This window comes from Mesoplodon bidens (genome assembly GCF_964165515.1).
Source record: "Mesoplodon bidens genome assembly, chromosome: 3".
Taxonomy (NCBI): domain Eukaryota; kingdom Metazoa; phylum Chordata; class Mammalia; order Artiodactyla; family Ziphiidae; genus Mesoplodon; species Mesoplodon bidens.
In genome coordinates this window covers 19351714-19370909 of record NC_138178.1, presented here as the reverse complement: position 1 = coordinate 19370909, position 19196 = coordinate 19351714, and the positions used below count along the sequence as shown (strand labels likewise).

The following is a 19196-nucleotide window of genomic DNA, read 5'->3' as shown; positions in this document are numbered from 1 at the left end:
GGCTGGGGTAGTGCTGGGTGGCAAGACTCCTAACTGCTTCGTGATGTTTGCCTTTGAGCTACATGAGACTTTCTTTTTTCATCGAGCCTTTTTGAGTGATGATCCATCCCTTTGCAGTATTCCATTTGGAGTGCATACTGGAAACCACTCTTCCATTATTGGATGTTCCTCAAAAATAGGAAGGTGCATTTCTGTCTGATCCATCATTGTGTTTATAAGCAGAGCTACATCTTGGTTCTTTAGAAGGTGGCTCATTGTTATATTACTTAAACTGTGAAGAAGGAGGCATTCCCATTTCTTCTCGCAGCTTAGTTGCCTGCATAGACATTGCCGAAGTCTTTGGTCTAACCCTGGCTTAACTTGTCTAAAATAGTTCAAACAAGTTTCGTTGTGTTCTCTTCTAAGTGGAAATGGAGAACAGTTGGTTCAACATTCTCAGCATATTTTTTCACCATTAAAGGAATACTTTTAATTCATGGGACCATCGCATTTTTAAAGCTTGATAAGGGGCTCGAGGTTAGGATGAGACCTTGAAAACCAGGGGTTCCAGGAACCAGGGCTCCGTGTTGGGATGAGGGACTGTTCTCAGAGCCACCGAGCCTGTAGTTGGTAGCAGTCACAACAGTGGGTCTTGACTGTGAGATTCTATCTCTACCATTGCTTAGATGCAAGGAAGGCCTGAGCCCTTCCCTTAAACTCTTGGGTTCTCAGTTTCTCGTACTTCAAATAAGCGTGCTGAACTGATTAGTCATCAAATCGGGTCCTGCTGCTTTTACCACTTACAAAACCAATACTCACAAATGTTGACAGAAAGGAAGGTTGCCTTTAATCAGAATGCCAGCAATCTGGGGAGATGGTAGACTCAGCGTCCCCCCAAAACTGCCTCCCAAGATTCTGCTCCACCATGACAGCTTTTTTTTTTTTTTTTTTTAGATGTTGGGAGTAGGAGTTTATTTATTTATTTATTTATTTATTCTGTGTTGGGTCTTCGTTTCTGTGCGAGGGTTTTCTCTAGTTGCGGCGAGCGGGGGCCACTCTTCATCGCGGTGCGTGGGCCTCTCACTATCACGGCCTCTCTTGTTGCGGAGCACAGGCTCCAGACGTGCAGGCTCAGTAGTTGTGGCTCACGGGCCTAGTTGCTCCGCAGCATGTGGGATCTTCCCAGATCAGGGCTCGAACCCGTGTCGCCTGCATTGGCAGGCAGATTCTCAACCACTGCGCCACCAGGGAACCCCACCATGAAAGCTTTTAAAGGGAAACAGCGAAGTAATCTCAGTGAATCTTTGAGGTAGGGGGTCAGAGTTGTCGCCATCCCCACTGTGTGCAGGCTGGGTGCAGGCTGTTCGAGTCCTCATGATCTTTCTTTAGACCCCACCTGTTCACACAGTTTGCAAGATTCCTGAAGGGAAGCTAAGGAAGAGATCTGGTCATCTCGCAGTTACTTACTTTTCATTCCTACTTCTCTGGTCTATGAAAGAACCAAGAACTTAGGCAAAGTATTGTGTGATCAAAAGATATGAAAGATGTGATCGGGCTGGAGATGAGTAGAGCATGAGGTGCCTGGTTTAAGGTTAGTGACAAGGCAAAGGGGCGCCTTCTGCAAAGAGCTCTTTCCCGCAGAGTATTTTCCGGCCAAAAGCTGCTTATGCGTTGACCTCCATGATTTTTTTCTGGTTCTGCTATTCTGTATGTCTACAGATGTGTGACTTCGTATCCTTTAAGTGTATAAATATTCGCGTGTCAAGGATATTGACTGTCATTTTTTTCCCATCTTCACTCAGAACAGACAAGAAAAAACTCAGTTAAGCTGACGTCATCCATCTCTGTTCTCCTGAGCAGGCTAAGTCACGCAGTTCCTTTTATCTTTCCTCATAGATCCTTTGTTCCTGCTGCTTTAATCTTCACTCTTCTGTGTGGTCATTTTCTCCCAAAGAGCTCGGTTTTTATTTGGTGTTCACTTAAATACTGTATTTTAGTACACGGCTCTGAGCATTACATCATTGTTCTCACCCTCTCAGACTGTTAGCATTGAAACAGGATTTTATGTAACTGATGAATTGTCACACAGGGCACAGCTGAGTAGGCGGAGGACCCACATCAGAACTTTCTCGTTCCTTCTCTCTCAGCAGCTACTCAGTGACAACCAGCAGCGACCGTTTCATCACACTGGGCGCTTGCAGCCAGACCCCATTTGTCAGAGAGAACAGGGCCTCCCCACGTGGGGAGGCTTGTAGGGCCTGGTATTAGCCTTGACATACTGAATATGGCCGAGGGCAGAAGCTCATGATCAGAACGTGTGCCAAGTAAACCCAGCCCTGCCCTGGAAGAGCCCCCAGCCCACTAATCCCTCTTAAAACTCTTTGTAAAGCACTCTCCATCCTTCTGGAACTCCTGACGGCTCCTCTCTCAGTACTTGAATCCTGGGATGGAGTTTCATGGTTTCTAAACTGGTACCATTTTGCGGTGGCAGAGAGGAAAGAAGCACTGCAGCATTTTGTAACTCACTCTTTTTTTTTTCTTTTAATGATTATAAACCCAAACACTGGAATGACTGTAACAGTCTTCTTCATGTTGAAGTGTAGCTCATCAGATTTCAGAAGTGAAGAGGGCTTCAGTGCAGAGTCACCATCCGGTTGCGGTTCACAAACCCTTTAGGGCGGAGGTGGAATCCTGGGACAACCTGCAAGGAACACATTACAGGGTTATCCGTTGCCACATTGCTCTAAAATGCCTTACTCAGAACATTTTTCTTCCGCTGTAGCATTGAGTTCCAGGTCTCTCCCACATTTGAAAACACCAGAAACCAGCTGCCCCTCCGTTTTCCACTCCCTTCCCGTTCCTCAGTCTCTCCCCACCACCCATCAGCCACATTTTGGCTTCGGCAGCATTTGAATAGTAACCTAGCTCCCATCAGACTGGTAATGAGAAACCAGGATGGTGCTTTAATGGGGACTCTTCATGCCTGTGGTAAAATTCAAGAAGCTACTAGGAAAATCCAAGTGAGCTGCTCATCTGCGATGCATTTTTAGTAAATTACAGCTTTGGGGGAGGGTGAGAAAGAGCTAAGGAACCTATAACCCCCAGAAAGAGAACAGAGTTGTCTCAAGAAGTTTCTGCTCCTCTTCCGCAGCGTCAGGCTGAAGACAAACCACCGGTGAGGAATGATTCTGTATCTCAGCTGTGTTTTCATTTGCCAACAATCCAGATTGCAATCCTCTAAACCTAGGTGAAGCAACATCTGCTTATTAAGATGCTCACGGTAAAGCCCCTCAGCACATTTTTTTTTTCTTTTTCAATACCCCTCCTGCTGAAAATTCTACTAGCGGGAAGCAGATCTGAGTTAGCCCGTTCAGTACCACCTCCTCATTGTAATGCAGCTCTTACTGAGACTGGATGCTCCTCTGAGCTCTATGCCTGAATCTTACTTTCCTTGATCTTTAGAATTTTATTTACCATCTCTGAACAGTCCACTGCTGGGTAGAAAGGTCCTCTTTCTCTCCCACTGTTTTTTTTTTTTTTTTTTTTTTACAATGTTGTGTTACTTTCAGGCATACAGCAAAGTGATTCAGTTATACATATCTATATCTATGTAGACATATATGTATATATCTATTCTTTTTCAGACTCTGTTCCCTTATAGATTATTACAAGATATTGAGTAGAGTTCCCTGTGCTATACAGTAGGTCCTGGTTGGTTATCTATTATACATAGTAGTGTGCATCTCCCACTGTTTCAGTGACATCCTTTTCACCACCATGATGACACGCAGTGTCACTAACTCTTTGGAACTATATTACAGTTTGGTTTAAGACTATCCACTTATCCTCCAGCAGAGGAGCTATGTCCCTTCTCACTACCTGTGGAAATCCCTCAGGGACAGGAAAACTTGGATCAAGTGTCCTTGGACACAAATCCCTAACGGTACAGTTGGCCATCTGGATCCACGGGTTCCACATCCTCGGATTCAACCAACTGCAGATCAAAAATATTTTTGAAAAATTGCCAGAAAGCTCCAAGAAACAAAACTTGAATTTACTGCTTACCGGCAACGACTTACCCAGCGTTAACACTGTGTTAAGTGTTACGGGTCATCTAGAGGTAAAGTGCGCAGGAGGATGTCGTAGGTAATATGCAAATACTATGCCATTTTTTTACATATGGGACTTCAGCATCCACCGATTTTGGTGTCCACAGAGGGTCCTGGACCCCCATCCCCACAGATGCTGAGGGACAACTGTATGCCTTAGAATGAGGGGACACCTGCAGCTCTACGGGTGAGCACAGATTCTTTTCCATGAAGGCCTAACACGGGGACAGACTGGCAGGTGCCCTTCAAGACAGGAAACTGAGACACAGAAAGATGATGAATTCGAGGTACACTGGTGCAGAGCCCAGCCTCTAATTCTGTCCTCTGATTCAGTGCTGGGTCAGAGGTGACAGATGCTAGCACCAGTCTACAGGTGTACAGCCTGATTTTAAAACTCGCAGGGAAGTTCGGTGCTCTCCCATTAGACCACCTACTCCTCTCTTAGGCTCCTTCCTGTAAAGATGCTATCATGTTGCCGGCCTGCCCAGCAGAGTGGAACTTGAATCCAGGCCCCCTGACCCCTAGGCCTCCTGACCTCCTTTCATGAGCAACTTGGGAAAAGCCATGATATTAAAAGAAGACTCCACTACCTCTGACCATGACTGGCTTTCGTGTCTCAGAGCCTTTTCCTCCCCACCATGGCATGCATCAAGTTCAAGTCAAATGCCTTTCTCTGTGGCCTCCTCAGGGAGGCGAGGCCAGCCAGCAGGGTCAACAGATGAACCTTAGACTAAGCTGCAGGCTGGCAGGTTGCCCATCTGCCTGCGTGTCTGTCTGCTGACATCATAGGCTACATAGTAAGTTAGAAGTTTCAAGTTCATTTTCAAAGACAGAAGCTTGTTCAAAGACAGGTAGAGGTGCTGATCTGAGTGTCTTGTCAGCTCTGTTTCAGCAGGTGGCACAGATGTCAGCAGTTTTACACACTCCAGAGAATTAGGGAATGCACCCCAGTGTTCATAGCAGCACTGTTTACAGTAGCCAAGGCATGGAAGCAACCCTAAATGTCCATCGACAGATGAATGGTTAAAGAAGGTGTGACATACACACACACACACACACACACACACACACGCACACACGCACAATGGACTATAACTCAGCCATGAAAAAGAATGAAATAATGCCATTTGCAGCAACGTGGATAAACCTAGAGATTATCATACTAAGTGAAGTAAGCCAGACAAAGATAAATACCATATTATGTCACCTATATGTAGAATCTACAGTATGACACAAATGAACTTATTTATAAAACAGGAACAGACTCAGACATAGAAAACAAACTTATAGTTACCAGAGGGGAAAGGGGGTGGGGAGGGATAAATTAGGAGTTTGGGATTAGCAGATACAAATTATTACATATAAAATAGATATACAACAAGGTCCTACTGTATAGCTCAGGAAACTATATTCAATATCCTATAATAAACCATAATGGAGAAGAATATGAAAAAGAATATATATATATATATATTCTTTTTCATATTACTGAATCATTTTGCTGTACACCAGAAACGAACACAACACTGTAAATCAACTATACTTAATTTAAAAAGAAAAAGAATTAGGGAGAAAATTAGGATATACCCATTTTTATAACCAGTCTTCCAGAATAATCTTTAAACACCCCTTTAAAAAAGAATTATAATTGGGGCCAATGAAAACAAGAACTGGTTAGAACTGGGCATTGCACCCTTGTAGCTACTTAAAGGATGGGGAGAGCTCAGGACAATGGGGATGGGAATCTTGATGACACCTGGCCTGGAGGTAGGAGAGGGTGGGGCTGGGGGAAGGAGGGGGGCAGGGCAGGGAGAGGAAATGTGGAAGGAGCACAGCCTCTCCCTTCAATAAATGCAGAGCCACGAAGGGGCCACGCACAGCCAGAGGTCCTCGGCCATGACATGGATCTCTAATATCAGGACAGATGGTCCTGATGCCCACAGCACTGTCTGTCAACCATGATGAACAACCTGCTCCTGTTGCCGTGTCTAGGCTGGTGCCTGGACCAAGCGGGGATGATGATGTAAATGTGTTGGTGATGAAGTGACCACAAGGATCAAGAACTAGATGAACAAAGGGACCAACTGGCTCCTTCCAACTCTAAGATTCAAGTTCTCCTGACCTGCCCTTGCATCGCGTGTGGGCCCAGCTCTGTCCTGACTTCTGAGGGTTTTCATCAAAAGGGTGGAAATCTTCATTTATGAATCATTCTATGTTACGCTAGAGTCTAAGGAAAGTACCAGATGATATCAAGAATCCGGTCAGCCTTAATTCTAGAGAGTAATAAAACCTACATTCTTTTTGCTCCTATGATCTTTCCAACTTTTCCTCCTTACATAACAACTACCAATTGTACCCATACATATGTGCTGCTTATTTCCTTTAAGCCTCATAACAATCCTCAGAGTTGGGCTCTATTAATGTTCCCATCTTACAGATGAACAAAATGGAGGCTGAGAAAGATTAAGGGACTTACCCAAGTCCACACATGTGGTAAGTGGTGGAGCCTAGGTTTCTTTCACTGAAAAGCCAATGTGCCCAACTATTTAAAACTTCTTAAATCCAGACAACTAAAGTCATTTTAAGTCACAAGAACCTAAATCCCGGCAACCATTTCACATCCTTCAGACCTCTCCTACTCTTTCATCTTTACGCCTATTACTTTATTCTTGGAAAACGACATGAACAACGTGCATATACTTATTAACAGCACCACTAGCCACAGCGATTTCTTTCTCCGGCTGTATCTTTCTCATTCTGTTTGCACCTTCCCCATCATTTGACTATTGGAGGTAATATTTTCTTTCCTTGGATATTTTTGAGGTTTATTTAGAGTAAGTTCAGTATTTTCAGGGTTGGATTTCGACTGAGTTAAACTTAAAAATCAACACCACCTCTCCCATCTTGCCATGATCTTGTCTGACTCTGATCATCGTCCTTAGGAGGGTGGCCGAGGCTGGCACTACGTCTGTGGCTTGTGTCTACCCTCAACGCCCCGGAGAACAGGTGTGCCATGAGGGCAGGGGCCAGGTGTGCTTTCGTCACCCATAAAGCCAGTGCCTGAAGTGAGATGCAGCCCATTAAATGATTGAATAAGGAGAAACACCACCACCATGGTTCTGGACCACAAGCTCTCCTTTTCCAGCATCAAGGGCTGCTCCTGCCACCCTGGGATGCCCCTCCTGCTTGTGTCCCCACCCTTCTCCCAGTGGAAGGGGTCATATTTGAAGTACAAAGAGGAGTGGTCCTCAAACATCCGTGGAGGGGAACAGATCACCTTGAACATGAACGTGGTAACACGATGAGATCTCATTCTCCCCGCTCTCTGCAGAGACGGTTCTCAGCACATCCTTGGACGCAGGAAATGGGAAAATTCCTTTTCTGTTTTATGAGAGCCTGAGGACTGGTGACTGTGGCCCCCACCTCCACAAGCCACTGTCCTCGTTTCCAATTCCACTTGGTTAAGCCTTTTTTTCCTCTCTCTCTTTCAGTAAGGAAAATGGGCAACTTAGTTGTTTTAAAAACAACATGAAAAGTTTCTGAAATTCTCTCTGTTTTTTTTCTTTCTGAAATCTCTGGAGTCCTTCCCTTTACCAGAAAACCCTGCTCTGAATCAATATAAAACAGCTCGGTTTATAGAAGACGTTTCCCACCAAGTGGAATTTTCCACAGTGGGTTGGTAGTGAGTCTCGCAGCAGTAAATTCAATTATTTTAAATTTTGAATGTACTGTTTCACTAAAGAGCGTGGGTTAAGCCTGGGGCTCAGAGGAGGGAACATCTGTCCACAGATCTCTCCAGTAGCTCGTGGGATGCTCTGCTGAGGCTGTGTGGTTTATATGGAGATCACTTCTATTGCCTGGGGTAAATTAAGCTGATGGGATACTGTTTCTATTGGCAATAGCCTCAAAAAACCTGAATTGATAGTCCCCAAGATCTGACCAGGAAGGAGGTTCTGAGAGATCATTTAACAGACTATCTTTTCTGCCATTTAGCCCTAGAACTAATAACTCTGAGATCCCTTTGAGAAAAGCTTTTAAAAGGAGAGCAACATGAATGACAGACACCCACAGAGAATTAGGGCTAATTCTGGTTCTTTTATCTCCCAAATTCATGTCAGAAATAGGGCATGTATTCAGCAATTTATCTTACTTGTACCTAATACAGGGACTTCCCAAATGACAGTTGCTTGCAATCCAGAATTTGTTTGTGACCCTCTCATTTTTTTGTTCCTGTAGGTACTCACCAAAAATATTTGAGGCAGCTAAGTTTATTTGTAAATCAGTTGTCTGACGTTTGGAAAACATTTTCTTATAGAAATAATGGCGTGTGTGTTGAGTAGGTTGGGTTCAGTTGCATCACCGTTTGGTGAACAACCAGAATGTACTAAGCCCTGAAAATACAGTCTAGAGATGTTCTCCAGCAGCATGAAGTCTGGACCTTGACAGTGTGATTCACACAGCAGTAAAGGGATGGATAAGGTATGGTAGGAGCCTACCAGAGGCTAGTGTGTTACAGGTTTTTGATGAATAGACCTGGGAACCCAACTGTCATGGCCCAACACATGTCACCCAGGTGGAGCTGCCTCCACCCCACCCTTGTTCTCTCCACTTCTATTATGGCTCTTAGCATTTGCCTTGAGGTGCTCCTATGTTGAATGCATACATATTTACAATTGTTATATCTTCTTGGATTGATCCCTTGATCGTTATATAGTGTCCTTCCTTGTCTCTTGTAACAGTGTTTATTTTATTTTATTTATTTATTTTTTTGCGTTACGTGGGCCTCTCACTGTTGTGGCCTCTCCCGTTGCGGAGCACAGGCTCCAGACGTGCAGGCTCAGCGGCCATGTCTCACAGGCCCAGCTGCTCCGCAGCACGTGGGATCTTCCCGGACTGGGGCACGAACCCGTGTCTCCTGCACTGGCAGGCAGACTCTCAACCACTGCGCCACCAGGGAAGCCCCAGTGTTTATTTTAAAGTCTATTTTGTTTGATATGAGTATTGCTACCCCAGCTTTCTTTTGATTTCCATTTGCATGGAGTATCTTGTTCCATCCCTCACTTTCAATCTGTATGTGTCCCTAGGTTTGAAGTGGGGCTCTTGTAGACTGCATATATATGGGTCTTGTTTTTGTATCCATTCAGCCAGTCTGTGTCTTTTAGTTGGAGCATTTAATCCATTTATATTTAAGGTAATTGTCGATATGGATGTTTCTACTGCCATTTTCTTAACTGTTTCTGGTTTGTTTTTGTAGGTCTTTTTCTTCTCTTGTGTTTCCCGCCTAGAAAAATTCCTTTAGCATTTGTTGTAAAACTGGTTTGGTGGTGCTGAATTCTCTTAGCCTTTGCTCGTCTGTAAAGCTTTTGATTTCTCTGTCGAAACTGAATGAGAGCCTTGCTGGGGAGAGTATTCTTGGTTGTAGGTTTTTCCCTTTCATCACTTCAGATATATCATGCCACTCCCTTCTGGCCTAAAAGGCTGACTTCAGCCAAGCCTAAGAGGCAGTCGGGAGGTTGGACCAGCCACCTATCTTGGATCTGTCCCTTGAGCACTTCCGGGTGGGTGGGTCTCTCTACTGCCACTGGTAGCCACTGACAGCCCTGAGGGCCCAGGCCTTGAAGTGCACTGGAGGAACGTGTATGCCCACCCCACTGGAGTCTTTGCCTTCTGCTATGGCTGTGCCAGGAAACTGAGCCCTTTCCTGCTCTGCCTGGGGGTTGATGGCATCACTGACAAGCCACAGTGCCTCTTAATGACTGCTTTCTCTGTCAATAGCTCCAATTAAGTTATTTCGATTCAAAGTCTCCCTCTGTTAGAAGGTGTGGGGTTGGCCAGAGTCACCGCCAACCTCCCACGACACATGAATTATGCTGGGTACGATTAGGAGAGAAAATTGTTTCTCTGTGGTGAAGAAGTTCTTAATCAGCATCTCCTGCTGGTGCTGGGGGAGAGATGGGATGATGGTGGCACAGAGAACCCTCATCACTTTCCAAGTCTCTGGATGGACCGTGCTCTGGGCTTCCTCAGCCTGGGAGCTCATTTGTTGTCCCAGAGTTTGTAAGTTGGATGGTGTGACTTTTTAGAATTACAGCTGAATTCTTGCCAATGGTATAAGATTGATAACACAAGGGAGTTTGGCTGGTTCTCAAAGTGAAAACGGGTCTATGAAAAGATCAGAGAGAAGGGGATTCTCCCAGCACTCCAGCTGAAAGGGATCAGGGGAACGGAAGGAGGACCAAAAACCAGATAAGTACAACAGGTTGGCCAAACAATAGCGCCAACGGCAGGACGCAGACAGAGGGAGAGAAAATATCCCACCTGACCTCAGGGGTTCATGATTTGTTCACCATATCAAATTGTCAGGAGGGTTTTGAATATTGTCTGAGAATTTATTTTTTTCAAGAATTACTATGAGATGACAAGTTAGCTATTTAAAGCTAGGTGGGCTTGTTCAAACAATGTCCCAAAGAACATTTGTTTCCAGGAATCATATCACAAAGGAAAATAGAATTTAAGCCATTCATGTGTGTGCCATCATACAATTTAAAAAATATTTTAAGTTGGTGAGAATTTTATTTCCAAATCAGTTTGCTTTGTCTTTTGTACCATGACGTTACACTTCTGGCTTCACTCTCTGGATTGGGTTCAAGTGCAATTAAGGACCTCACCAGAGGGCAAATGGTTCACCTGCCACCAATGGTTAAAAAATGTTTATATTTCATTGCAGTTGCTGTGACCCAGATAAGACACAACACCAAAGAGAACAAGACATGTTTGGCACAAGTACATAGAGTTCCACCACCAATGTAGATACCCTGGTATTTGTTAATCATTTAGAACTTTTCCCTAACATCCATACTGTTGATCTAAATCAGAAGTCTTTTTATACAAAAGCATATACTTGATGTTATAAAGTTTACTAGTTAAACAAAAATCTCATATTTTAAAAAATTCGTGGCATCTGTGGTTTCAAGAATCTAAACATCCCAAGTAACATCCAAGCTCCGACTTGCATAAAAATCAGCCACTTGCTTTTCAAGTCTGCACTGCCCGATTCTCCAGAACACTGGAGCATTTGCCAGACTGCAGGCAAAGCGCCTGATATGCAGGTACCACCACGTGTGTGGATTTCAGGAGGGAAACCGTGTTCTTTATTCCTTTGTTTGCTGAACAATGTATGGTGGCCAGTACTTGCTGTTTTCTAACAGATGATGACGAGGAGGAGGATTTATTTTTTAAAGAATCCTTCCTGCCCCATCCACAGAGGTGGTCAGGAGAACACGGAGGGTTAGCTCTTCCTAGGAGTCAACCCTGCTTTCTAGGGGCCGGGTCTTATCCCCTCGTCAGCTGACATCTGGTTTCGTGGTGCATTTGGGCCAGGCTGTCTCGCCAGCTCCCTAAAGAGCCCTGCAGATGCCGTGACATGGAAGCCAGGGCCTCTGCCCACCTGCTTGATGCGGCATTCCTGATACCCGCTGTCAGCTGTGCCGGGAGGAGGGGCTGGGTCAGATGTAGCTCTGTGAGCCTTTTCTGCCTCTCTTGAACTTTCCATCAGGCCACGAGGATGGCCCTGGAGGCTCCGAAATATGCTCCTTGCAGAACCAGTCCCCTCCCACCACCTGTGCTCGTGTGGCTGCTCAGAACAAAACATCAGCTCTGAGAGCACCTACCTCCTAAATCAGCAAGACGTTGGCTGTGGGAAATGGCTCCCTTTTGTCAGTTGCCATAATAGAAGCATCTGAGAAAGAGGCTCTTAGCAGTTCTGGGGAAGAGGAAGGATGGATTCAGCCAGCTCCCAATTATCTAAGGGCCACTTCTCCAGTTTGTGAGTTCCCCAGCTTTGTAACACTCTCTGTTTCTGCTACTGCATTGAGGGTAAACACAGCAAAGCTGTACAAACGTATTTATTTAGCTCTTATTAAATTAAAAAAAAAAAGTCTGATCAGAAGTTTGGAGGAATTGAGGCTGAAACCTAAAATTAGATTTGGGGATCATCTGTAGATTGTATTTCTTACCATCATAACCAGAAACATCCAGCAAGAGTTTGTGTCCCTCCCTCTTCTTGCTCAGGAAGGTGCTTATCTGCAACAGGATGAGAGGGTTTCCCTGTTCATTTTTCTGCAAAAGGACTTTGCTTAGAGACTGAAGAAAGACTCACCTTAACAGTCAGTAGATTCCAGTGGAAAGAGCTGGGACAAGGGTGAGATTGAATTGTGTTCAGATCCCAACTGGTCTATATCTCCTATGTGGCGTCAGAAAAGGAACATCTCTGAGGCTCATTTTCTTTATGGATCAGGTGCAGATAATGGCTAAGTGTCAGAGTTGTTGAAAGGATTACAGTAGAAAATGTTTATGAATGACGAGGACGAGACCCAGATCACACAGGCACTTAATTCGGGTTAGACTAAGTTGGGTAGAGGCCTCTTGGCAGCTGGATCCTGGGGATAAGTGGCTTGATCTCTGAGTCCCCGTGCACCCTCTCCTGTAACTTGGGAAGAAGAAGAATAATAACTAAGCTCTTCTCCACCAAGAAGGGTTGTGGTGAGTTAACGCATCCCCAACGCATAGAACACACAGCTTAGCCTGACAAGTGCCTTGTAAGCTAGAGCTATTTTTACTTTCTCTACTTTCTTAAACTTTCTGCAAAGTTTATCCTAGACACTTCAATCAGATGTATTTGCATAAAAAGGAGGTTTTACTTGTGAAGAAGGTTTACTTCCTTCCCTGTGTTTATTTACCCTTTGCACAAATATGTATGGCAGACCCTGCTGAGTGCCAGACACTGGGTGGGTATCCAACACTGGGCAGTAGCCACAGCCAGGAACAGGAAGTATGGGAATAGTACAAAATAAACCAAGGCCCTGGACTGGTGATGCTTGATGAAGTGTGGGTTAGAACCAAGGAAGTGAGATTCAATAGCATTTTTCCTGTTTCACAGATGAGGAAACAAAATGGCAGTATAGTGACAGATAAGCCGCCCAAAACCTTAGAGAAGGAACCAGGAGCAGGCCTGAGGCAGGACTTGGAGAGAAGGTTTTAGGTCTGATCTTGACTGTCAGCCCCATGAAGGCAGGGGGAAGGGGCTTCACCTGCCTGTCCCCACAGCACCTAGAAAGGCCCTACACAGGGGCCAGAAATGCTTCCTTGAACTGATTTGAGGGGAATCACACCCCAGGCCCCAGACTGAGTATTCTCTCCTCTCTCTCAGTCTGGTCTGAGCTATAGTGCTTAGCCCAGCACTGACAGAAAATACCTCCTATCAAGTATGTATTGATTGATTGATAACCTCCAGTTGTACACACACACAAACGCTCCCCTTTTGTCTAGTTACAAAAGCCAACAAATATATCAGATTGTGTCTGCCTACTCAGTTTCTAGAATCACGGAAAGTTCAGCCCAAGTAGCAGACAAAAAGAGCAAAAAGCAAAAAACCCGCCTTATGTCTTAGTCCTTTAAATTGTCAGGCTTGTGTCTCTGTTGTTTCACAGCTCCCGAGGTCCTCGCACAGAAACCCTACAGCAAAGCTGTCGACTGCTGGTCCATTGGGGTGATTGCCTATATCTTGTAAGTATGGCTTGCCACCTTGGCTTCTTTTTTCCTTTTTTTAAAAAAAAAAAATTGTGACAAAAGATACATTTAATTTTGTACACCATTTTAACCTTTTTTTTTTTTTTTTTTTTTTGGCCACGTTGGGTCTTCATTGCTGTGTGCAAGCTTTCTCTAGTTGCAGCGAGCAGGGGCTACTCTTCGTTGTGGTGCACGGGCTTCTCATTGCAGTGGTTTCTCTTGTTGCAGAGCACGGGCTCTAGAGCGCAGGCCTGGTAGTTGTGGTGCACGGGCTTAGTTGCTCCGCGGCATGTGGGATCTTCCTGGACCAGGGATCGAACCCGTGTCCCCTGCATTGGCAGGCGGATTCTTAACCACTGCACCACCAGGGAAGTTCCTTAACCATTTTTAAGAGTACAATTCAATGGCATCAAGCACATTCATAGTATGGCACAACCATCACCACCATCCATCTCCAGAACTTTTTCATCTTCCCAAACTGAAAACCAGTAAATACTAACTCCCATTCGTTCCCCCCAGCCCCTGGCAACCACCATTCTGCTTTCTGTCTCTATGAATTTGCCTTCTCTAGGTATCTCATGGAAGAGGAATCATAAGATATTTGTCTTTTTTTGTCTGTTTTTTTTTTCCACTTAGCATAATGTCCTCAGGGTTCATCTATATTGTAGTTAGTATGTGTCAGAATTTCATTCTTTCTTGAGGCTGAATTATATTCCATTGTGTGTATATACTACATTTTGTTTATCCATTCATCCATCAACGGACACTTGGGTTGTTTCCACCTTTTGGCTATTGTGAATAAGGCTGTTATGAACACAGGTGTGCAAATATCTGTTCGAGTCCTGCTTTCAATGCTTTGGGGTGTATACTCAGAAGTGGAATTGCTGGATCATATGGTAATTCTATCTTTAACTACTTGAAGAGCTGCCATAATGTTTTCCAAAGCAACACCACCATTTTACATTACCAACAGTGAAGCACAAGGGTCTAGTTTCTCTACATCCTTGCGAACACTTATTTTTCATTTTTTCGTAATAGCCGTCCTAAGAGGTGTGAAGTGGTAACTTGTTGTGGGTTCGATTTGCATTTCTCTTACGGCTGGTGATGTGTTGAGCATCTTTTTGTGCACCACCTTGGCTTTGCTGGGGATACAAACCACTATGAAAATATTAGGGCATGTCCAACAGAAATCACAATAAGAAAAATGTGATAAAAAACCAAAATTTAGCCTTTAAATTCCTCATTTCTTCTCGGGTGCCTTATCTCCATGACCCAGGAAATGCCATAGTCATAAGCTTGTTGCAGTTATTTTAGGATGATCAATTTTGGTTTTTATGTTTTGATTTGCTTAAGTCCACTGTAAAGTTACTTTTTAAGCTACAATTTCTTTTTGTAGTGATAATTTTCAAACACTTACTATGGAACATACTTTCAGGATAGGTTTAGGCCAATGAGTTTCTGAAATTGATAGGAAATGAATTTCTCCTCGTTAGCATCCCCAAGGAGGGCAATGTTTTCTCACCGACGGAGCCCACTGCACACAACGAAAGGCTATGAGGGATTGTGATGGGAGAAAGGTCTGACAGTGGCATCCTCAGGGAATGCTGGAAACGTCCCCCCTGTATTGGCTTTGTCTCATTATTTGGGAGGCAAATGGTCTTTCTACAGCATACATTCAACTGGGCAGCATTTACAGTTGAGTGAGGATATAGCTGACAGCTCCTGTAGATTCTTGTCATTATCACGGGAGAATTTATCCTTTATAATATATTTGGCCTGTAGTGCTCCCACTTATGGAATTAGGTAAAAGCCAGGTTCATCTGAGCTGCAAAGCTAACACACTGCACCTAGAGAATGCTTTCAGTTCCAAGTCACATTGGCCATATTCTGCAGTAGTTTCATCCTTTTTGTGGGGGGAGGTAGGTTACAGACCCTTTTGAGAATCTAATGAAAGCTGTGGACCCTCTTCCCTAATAAATTCACACTCACACAATTTTGCATACCATATTGGAGGGTCCTGGGTGAGCAGATACTGGCCGTGGGCCCTGTGTTATTTACCTGGCTCCCTAAACCCTCAACTAAAATTCTTATCCTCACCCAACTTGACTGTGAAAGACTTAGAGAAATGAATGATAAGCCAGTCCCCTTCTAGCAAAGCACCAAAGCAGGTGTTATCTAGAGAAATCTTCCATGGAGCTAAGCAAAACAAAATAGCCCTCATCTGGCCTTCTGCTTATTTGTTCCATTACATCTGTCCTGAATCTTGAACCACTGCTCTGATCTGCACTAATGTCTATAGATTCCCTTTGTATTCTATAATTGTGTATATAATTATCTCCCTGAAGTCTTGGCATCAGGGTATGATATATCAGTACACCTATGAGGAGGTGTGTACTGCATTATTGGGATAAGCTGTTTAAAACCAAGCAGTGGTGCCTTAGTCAGCTCCTGCTGCTCTAACAAAATACCACAGACTGGGTGGCTTAACCAACTGACATTTATTTCTCACAGTTCTGGAGGCTGGAAGTCCAAGGTCAGGGTGCCAGCTGGTTTGGTTCTTGGTGAGAACCCTCTTCCTGGCTTGCAGATGGCCACCTTCTTGCTGTGTCCTCACATGGGAGAGAGAGAGAGAGAAAGCTCTCTGGTATCTCTTCTTATAAGGGCACTAATTCCATCATGAGGGCCCCACCCCCATGACCTCATCTAAACCTAATTACCTCTCAAAGGAGCATCTCCAAACACCATCATGTTGGGGGTAGGGTTTCAGCATATGAATTTGGATTACAGAAGTCAGTCCATAGTAAATGGTTTGGTTGACAGAAGCTTAGTGAAAGTATTACAGCAAATTCCCCTTAAAACATGGATGTTTTAGGTTGGGCATGGCACCCACTTTATAATAACAATGATATCAAACATTTGTATGACAGTGCAGTGCACCCTTGAGTGAAATCACAGTTCTGCTAGTGAGGAAGAAGGCAGGAAATGGATTTGCAGTAGGTAATGAACCATGTCCACCATGGCCCATAGGTAGGAAAATATCAGAAGGCCAACACGGTTAGAGTATCAAGACAGGAAGATATCAGCAAGAGCCAGAGGAAGGAGAGATCTGGAAGAAAGCTTAGGTTTTAACCCAAGTGTAGTGGGAAGCCAAAGAAGGGTTGACCAGAGGTGTGATGTGATCTGATTTTCACTCGAGTGTTATTCTGGCTACTCTGTGGACAAGGGATTGGACAGAGCAGACGTGGAGTGTGGAGACTGGTTCAGAGGCTTAGGTCAGATGAGTGGTAATGTTTGCTTCTACCAGGGGGACAGGAATGGAGGAGGAGTGGTGGATATACTTCTAATGTGAAGAATGAAGGAGAGGGATGTTTCAAGGATAAACCCAAGTTTGGGCCAGATGGCTAGTATAGGAACAAGTTTAGGGGGTAGGTGAGATCAAGAATTTAGTTTTGGGCATGTTGAACTTGAGACGCCTTTGGGATACCCACTGACTAGTGTAAGCATGTGTGGAGATATAAATCTGGGTATGATCTGAGCAGTAGGACATCCAAATCCTTATCATTGCAGTGTGCAATACAATATTTGGTTGGGGTCATATAGAGCATCAAGCAAAGAAATACTGTATCTCTTTGTTTCTATTTTAAGTACAAACTTGATAAGCATAAACTTGATGGTTACCTGGTCACCAGTAGCTTTACCCCAGGGATTAGTCTCAGGTTGATTTCATGATTGTGTCAGATTTCAAAATGGCAGCCTGGGTTTTTGTCTTCCTTGGTGCCTTCCAGAGCTCTGAGAGTCTCAAGCAGAGAATGAATGGACTTTGGATGTCTCATTTGTACCTTCCAGGATGTTCAGATCCTTATGAGTGAAAGGCCAAATCCTAGATATAAATTGCTACATAATAGGTCTATGCCTGGAGAACCACTGGTCTCAAATTCATCATTATCATTGGGCTTCCTTGGTGGTCCAGTGGTTAAGACCCCACGCTTCCACTGCAGGGGGCGCAAGTTCGATCCCTGGTTGGGGAAGTTCCACATGCTGCACGGTGCAACCAAAAAGAAAAAAAAAAATCATCCATTATCAGTGTCAACAACTGGCATTTCTTGAGTACATTCTCTATTCCAGGTACTGCAGTAGGTGCTAAAGATAATCAAGATGACAAAGACATGATGCCTCTCATCAGAGTACTAACGATGTATATGGCGGGACAAGTTGTTTCCTAAGTAGACTGAGTGACAGCAAGGCTTGTGTACCGCTCTAGGAGTTTCTAGGATGAAGCAACCATTGAGGAGGAGGGGAGTATTCAGGAAGGGGGCACCACTATTCCAATGATGTCGAGAAGGTTGGAAAAGTCTAACATAAGCAGAGAAGCTAGAGGATAGCATCCCAACCAGGGGAGGGATGCAGGCACAGGAACAGGGGTGCCTGAGGCACGTTTGAGGACTGACGAAAATATTCTGTGAAAGGCTCTGGCCGGGTTGGTGTTCCCAGCACAAGGCTGGCTCCAGGTTAAACTAGTGTCAAATGCTAGAACTCGTGGACCTCACTCAGCCTCAGACTCTGGCTACTTCCCACGGATTCACTGTGCCTGGTCTTCCCATCCCATCCTTGATCTGAAGACTGGTGAGGAAGGCTGCTGAGTGGGTCGTGACCAATAGGAAGCACACAGGGGAAGCCAGCTATCCCCTGGGGATCCGTGCAGAGCCCCTCATTCTTTACATCACCTGTAATGGGAAAGAGATTAGTCTCTGCCATTTGGGGGGTTCAGCAGTATTATTTTCCTTTGGTAAACCTGTCACACTGAGATATCAGATTGCAGCAACGGTGGCTGTGACAGACACCGCATTTTCTCCTCTCCGTGTGCTGTGCAAACATTCTTCATTTTGTCAGTGCAGGTCCTAGATGAATCGGTTCTCTTCGGATCTCTACATTCTGTTATCCATTTCTGTTATCCATCATTTGGCAGGAGAGATATTTTTTCCTAACAAGGAGACTCATGTTCTTAAAACCCTTTTGATAGGTCCTTACCCTGCCCAGGGATCTTCCTTTGGGGATCAGGACCTGCAAAACACATCTTTGCCTGAGTAGCCTAAGCTGCTGGGAAGGATTGGGGATGGAGTGGGCTGGACACCGTGATGAATCTGCTGGTGTCCAGGCTGATGAGGTTGGCTCCGCCAAGATAGCCCAAGTTCCAAGGAAATAAGGGTCCCCACTCAAGATGAGAATCAGCATCTCATTGTCCAAACTCGATCTTGTGATTCCATGTCGGCTGCCTTGCTACTGACAAATTCAAGGAGATTGTTGAATGATCACTTGCCTACATTCTGCCCAGGGATACAACATGTTGTGGAGAAACACGGTGAATGTTTGCTGGTATAAAAACTGAGATCTTAAGGAGATTAGGGCATTAGGGCAGGCTGGATGGTTAAGGTGGACTTTCCGTGGGTGTTGAGGGTACTTACCCATGCTGTGACCTGTGACCTCTCTGCCTAGAGGAAATCCCAGGCAAATACTTTTGGTCACACCCTTACTTTCTTTTTT

At 44.6% G+C, this 19196-nt stretch overlaps 1 protein-coding gene across 6 annotated transcripts in view; it reads left to right on the top strand.

Moving 5' to 3' along the window:
- Positions 1-19196, top strand: part of CAMK1D (calcium/calmodulin dependent protein kinase ID) — a 423988-nt gene that overhangs the window by 376434 nt on the left and 28358 nt on the right. For all 6 annotated transcript variants that reach the window (XM_081229204.1, XM_081229202.1, XM_081229199.1 and 3 more), the window contains one exon: positions 13577-13652. In XM_081229204.1, the coding sequence (XP_081085330.1) occupies positions 13577-13652 (76 nt within the window). The remainder of the gene's footprint in view (positions 1-13576; positions 13653-19196) is intronic.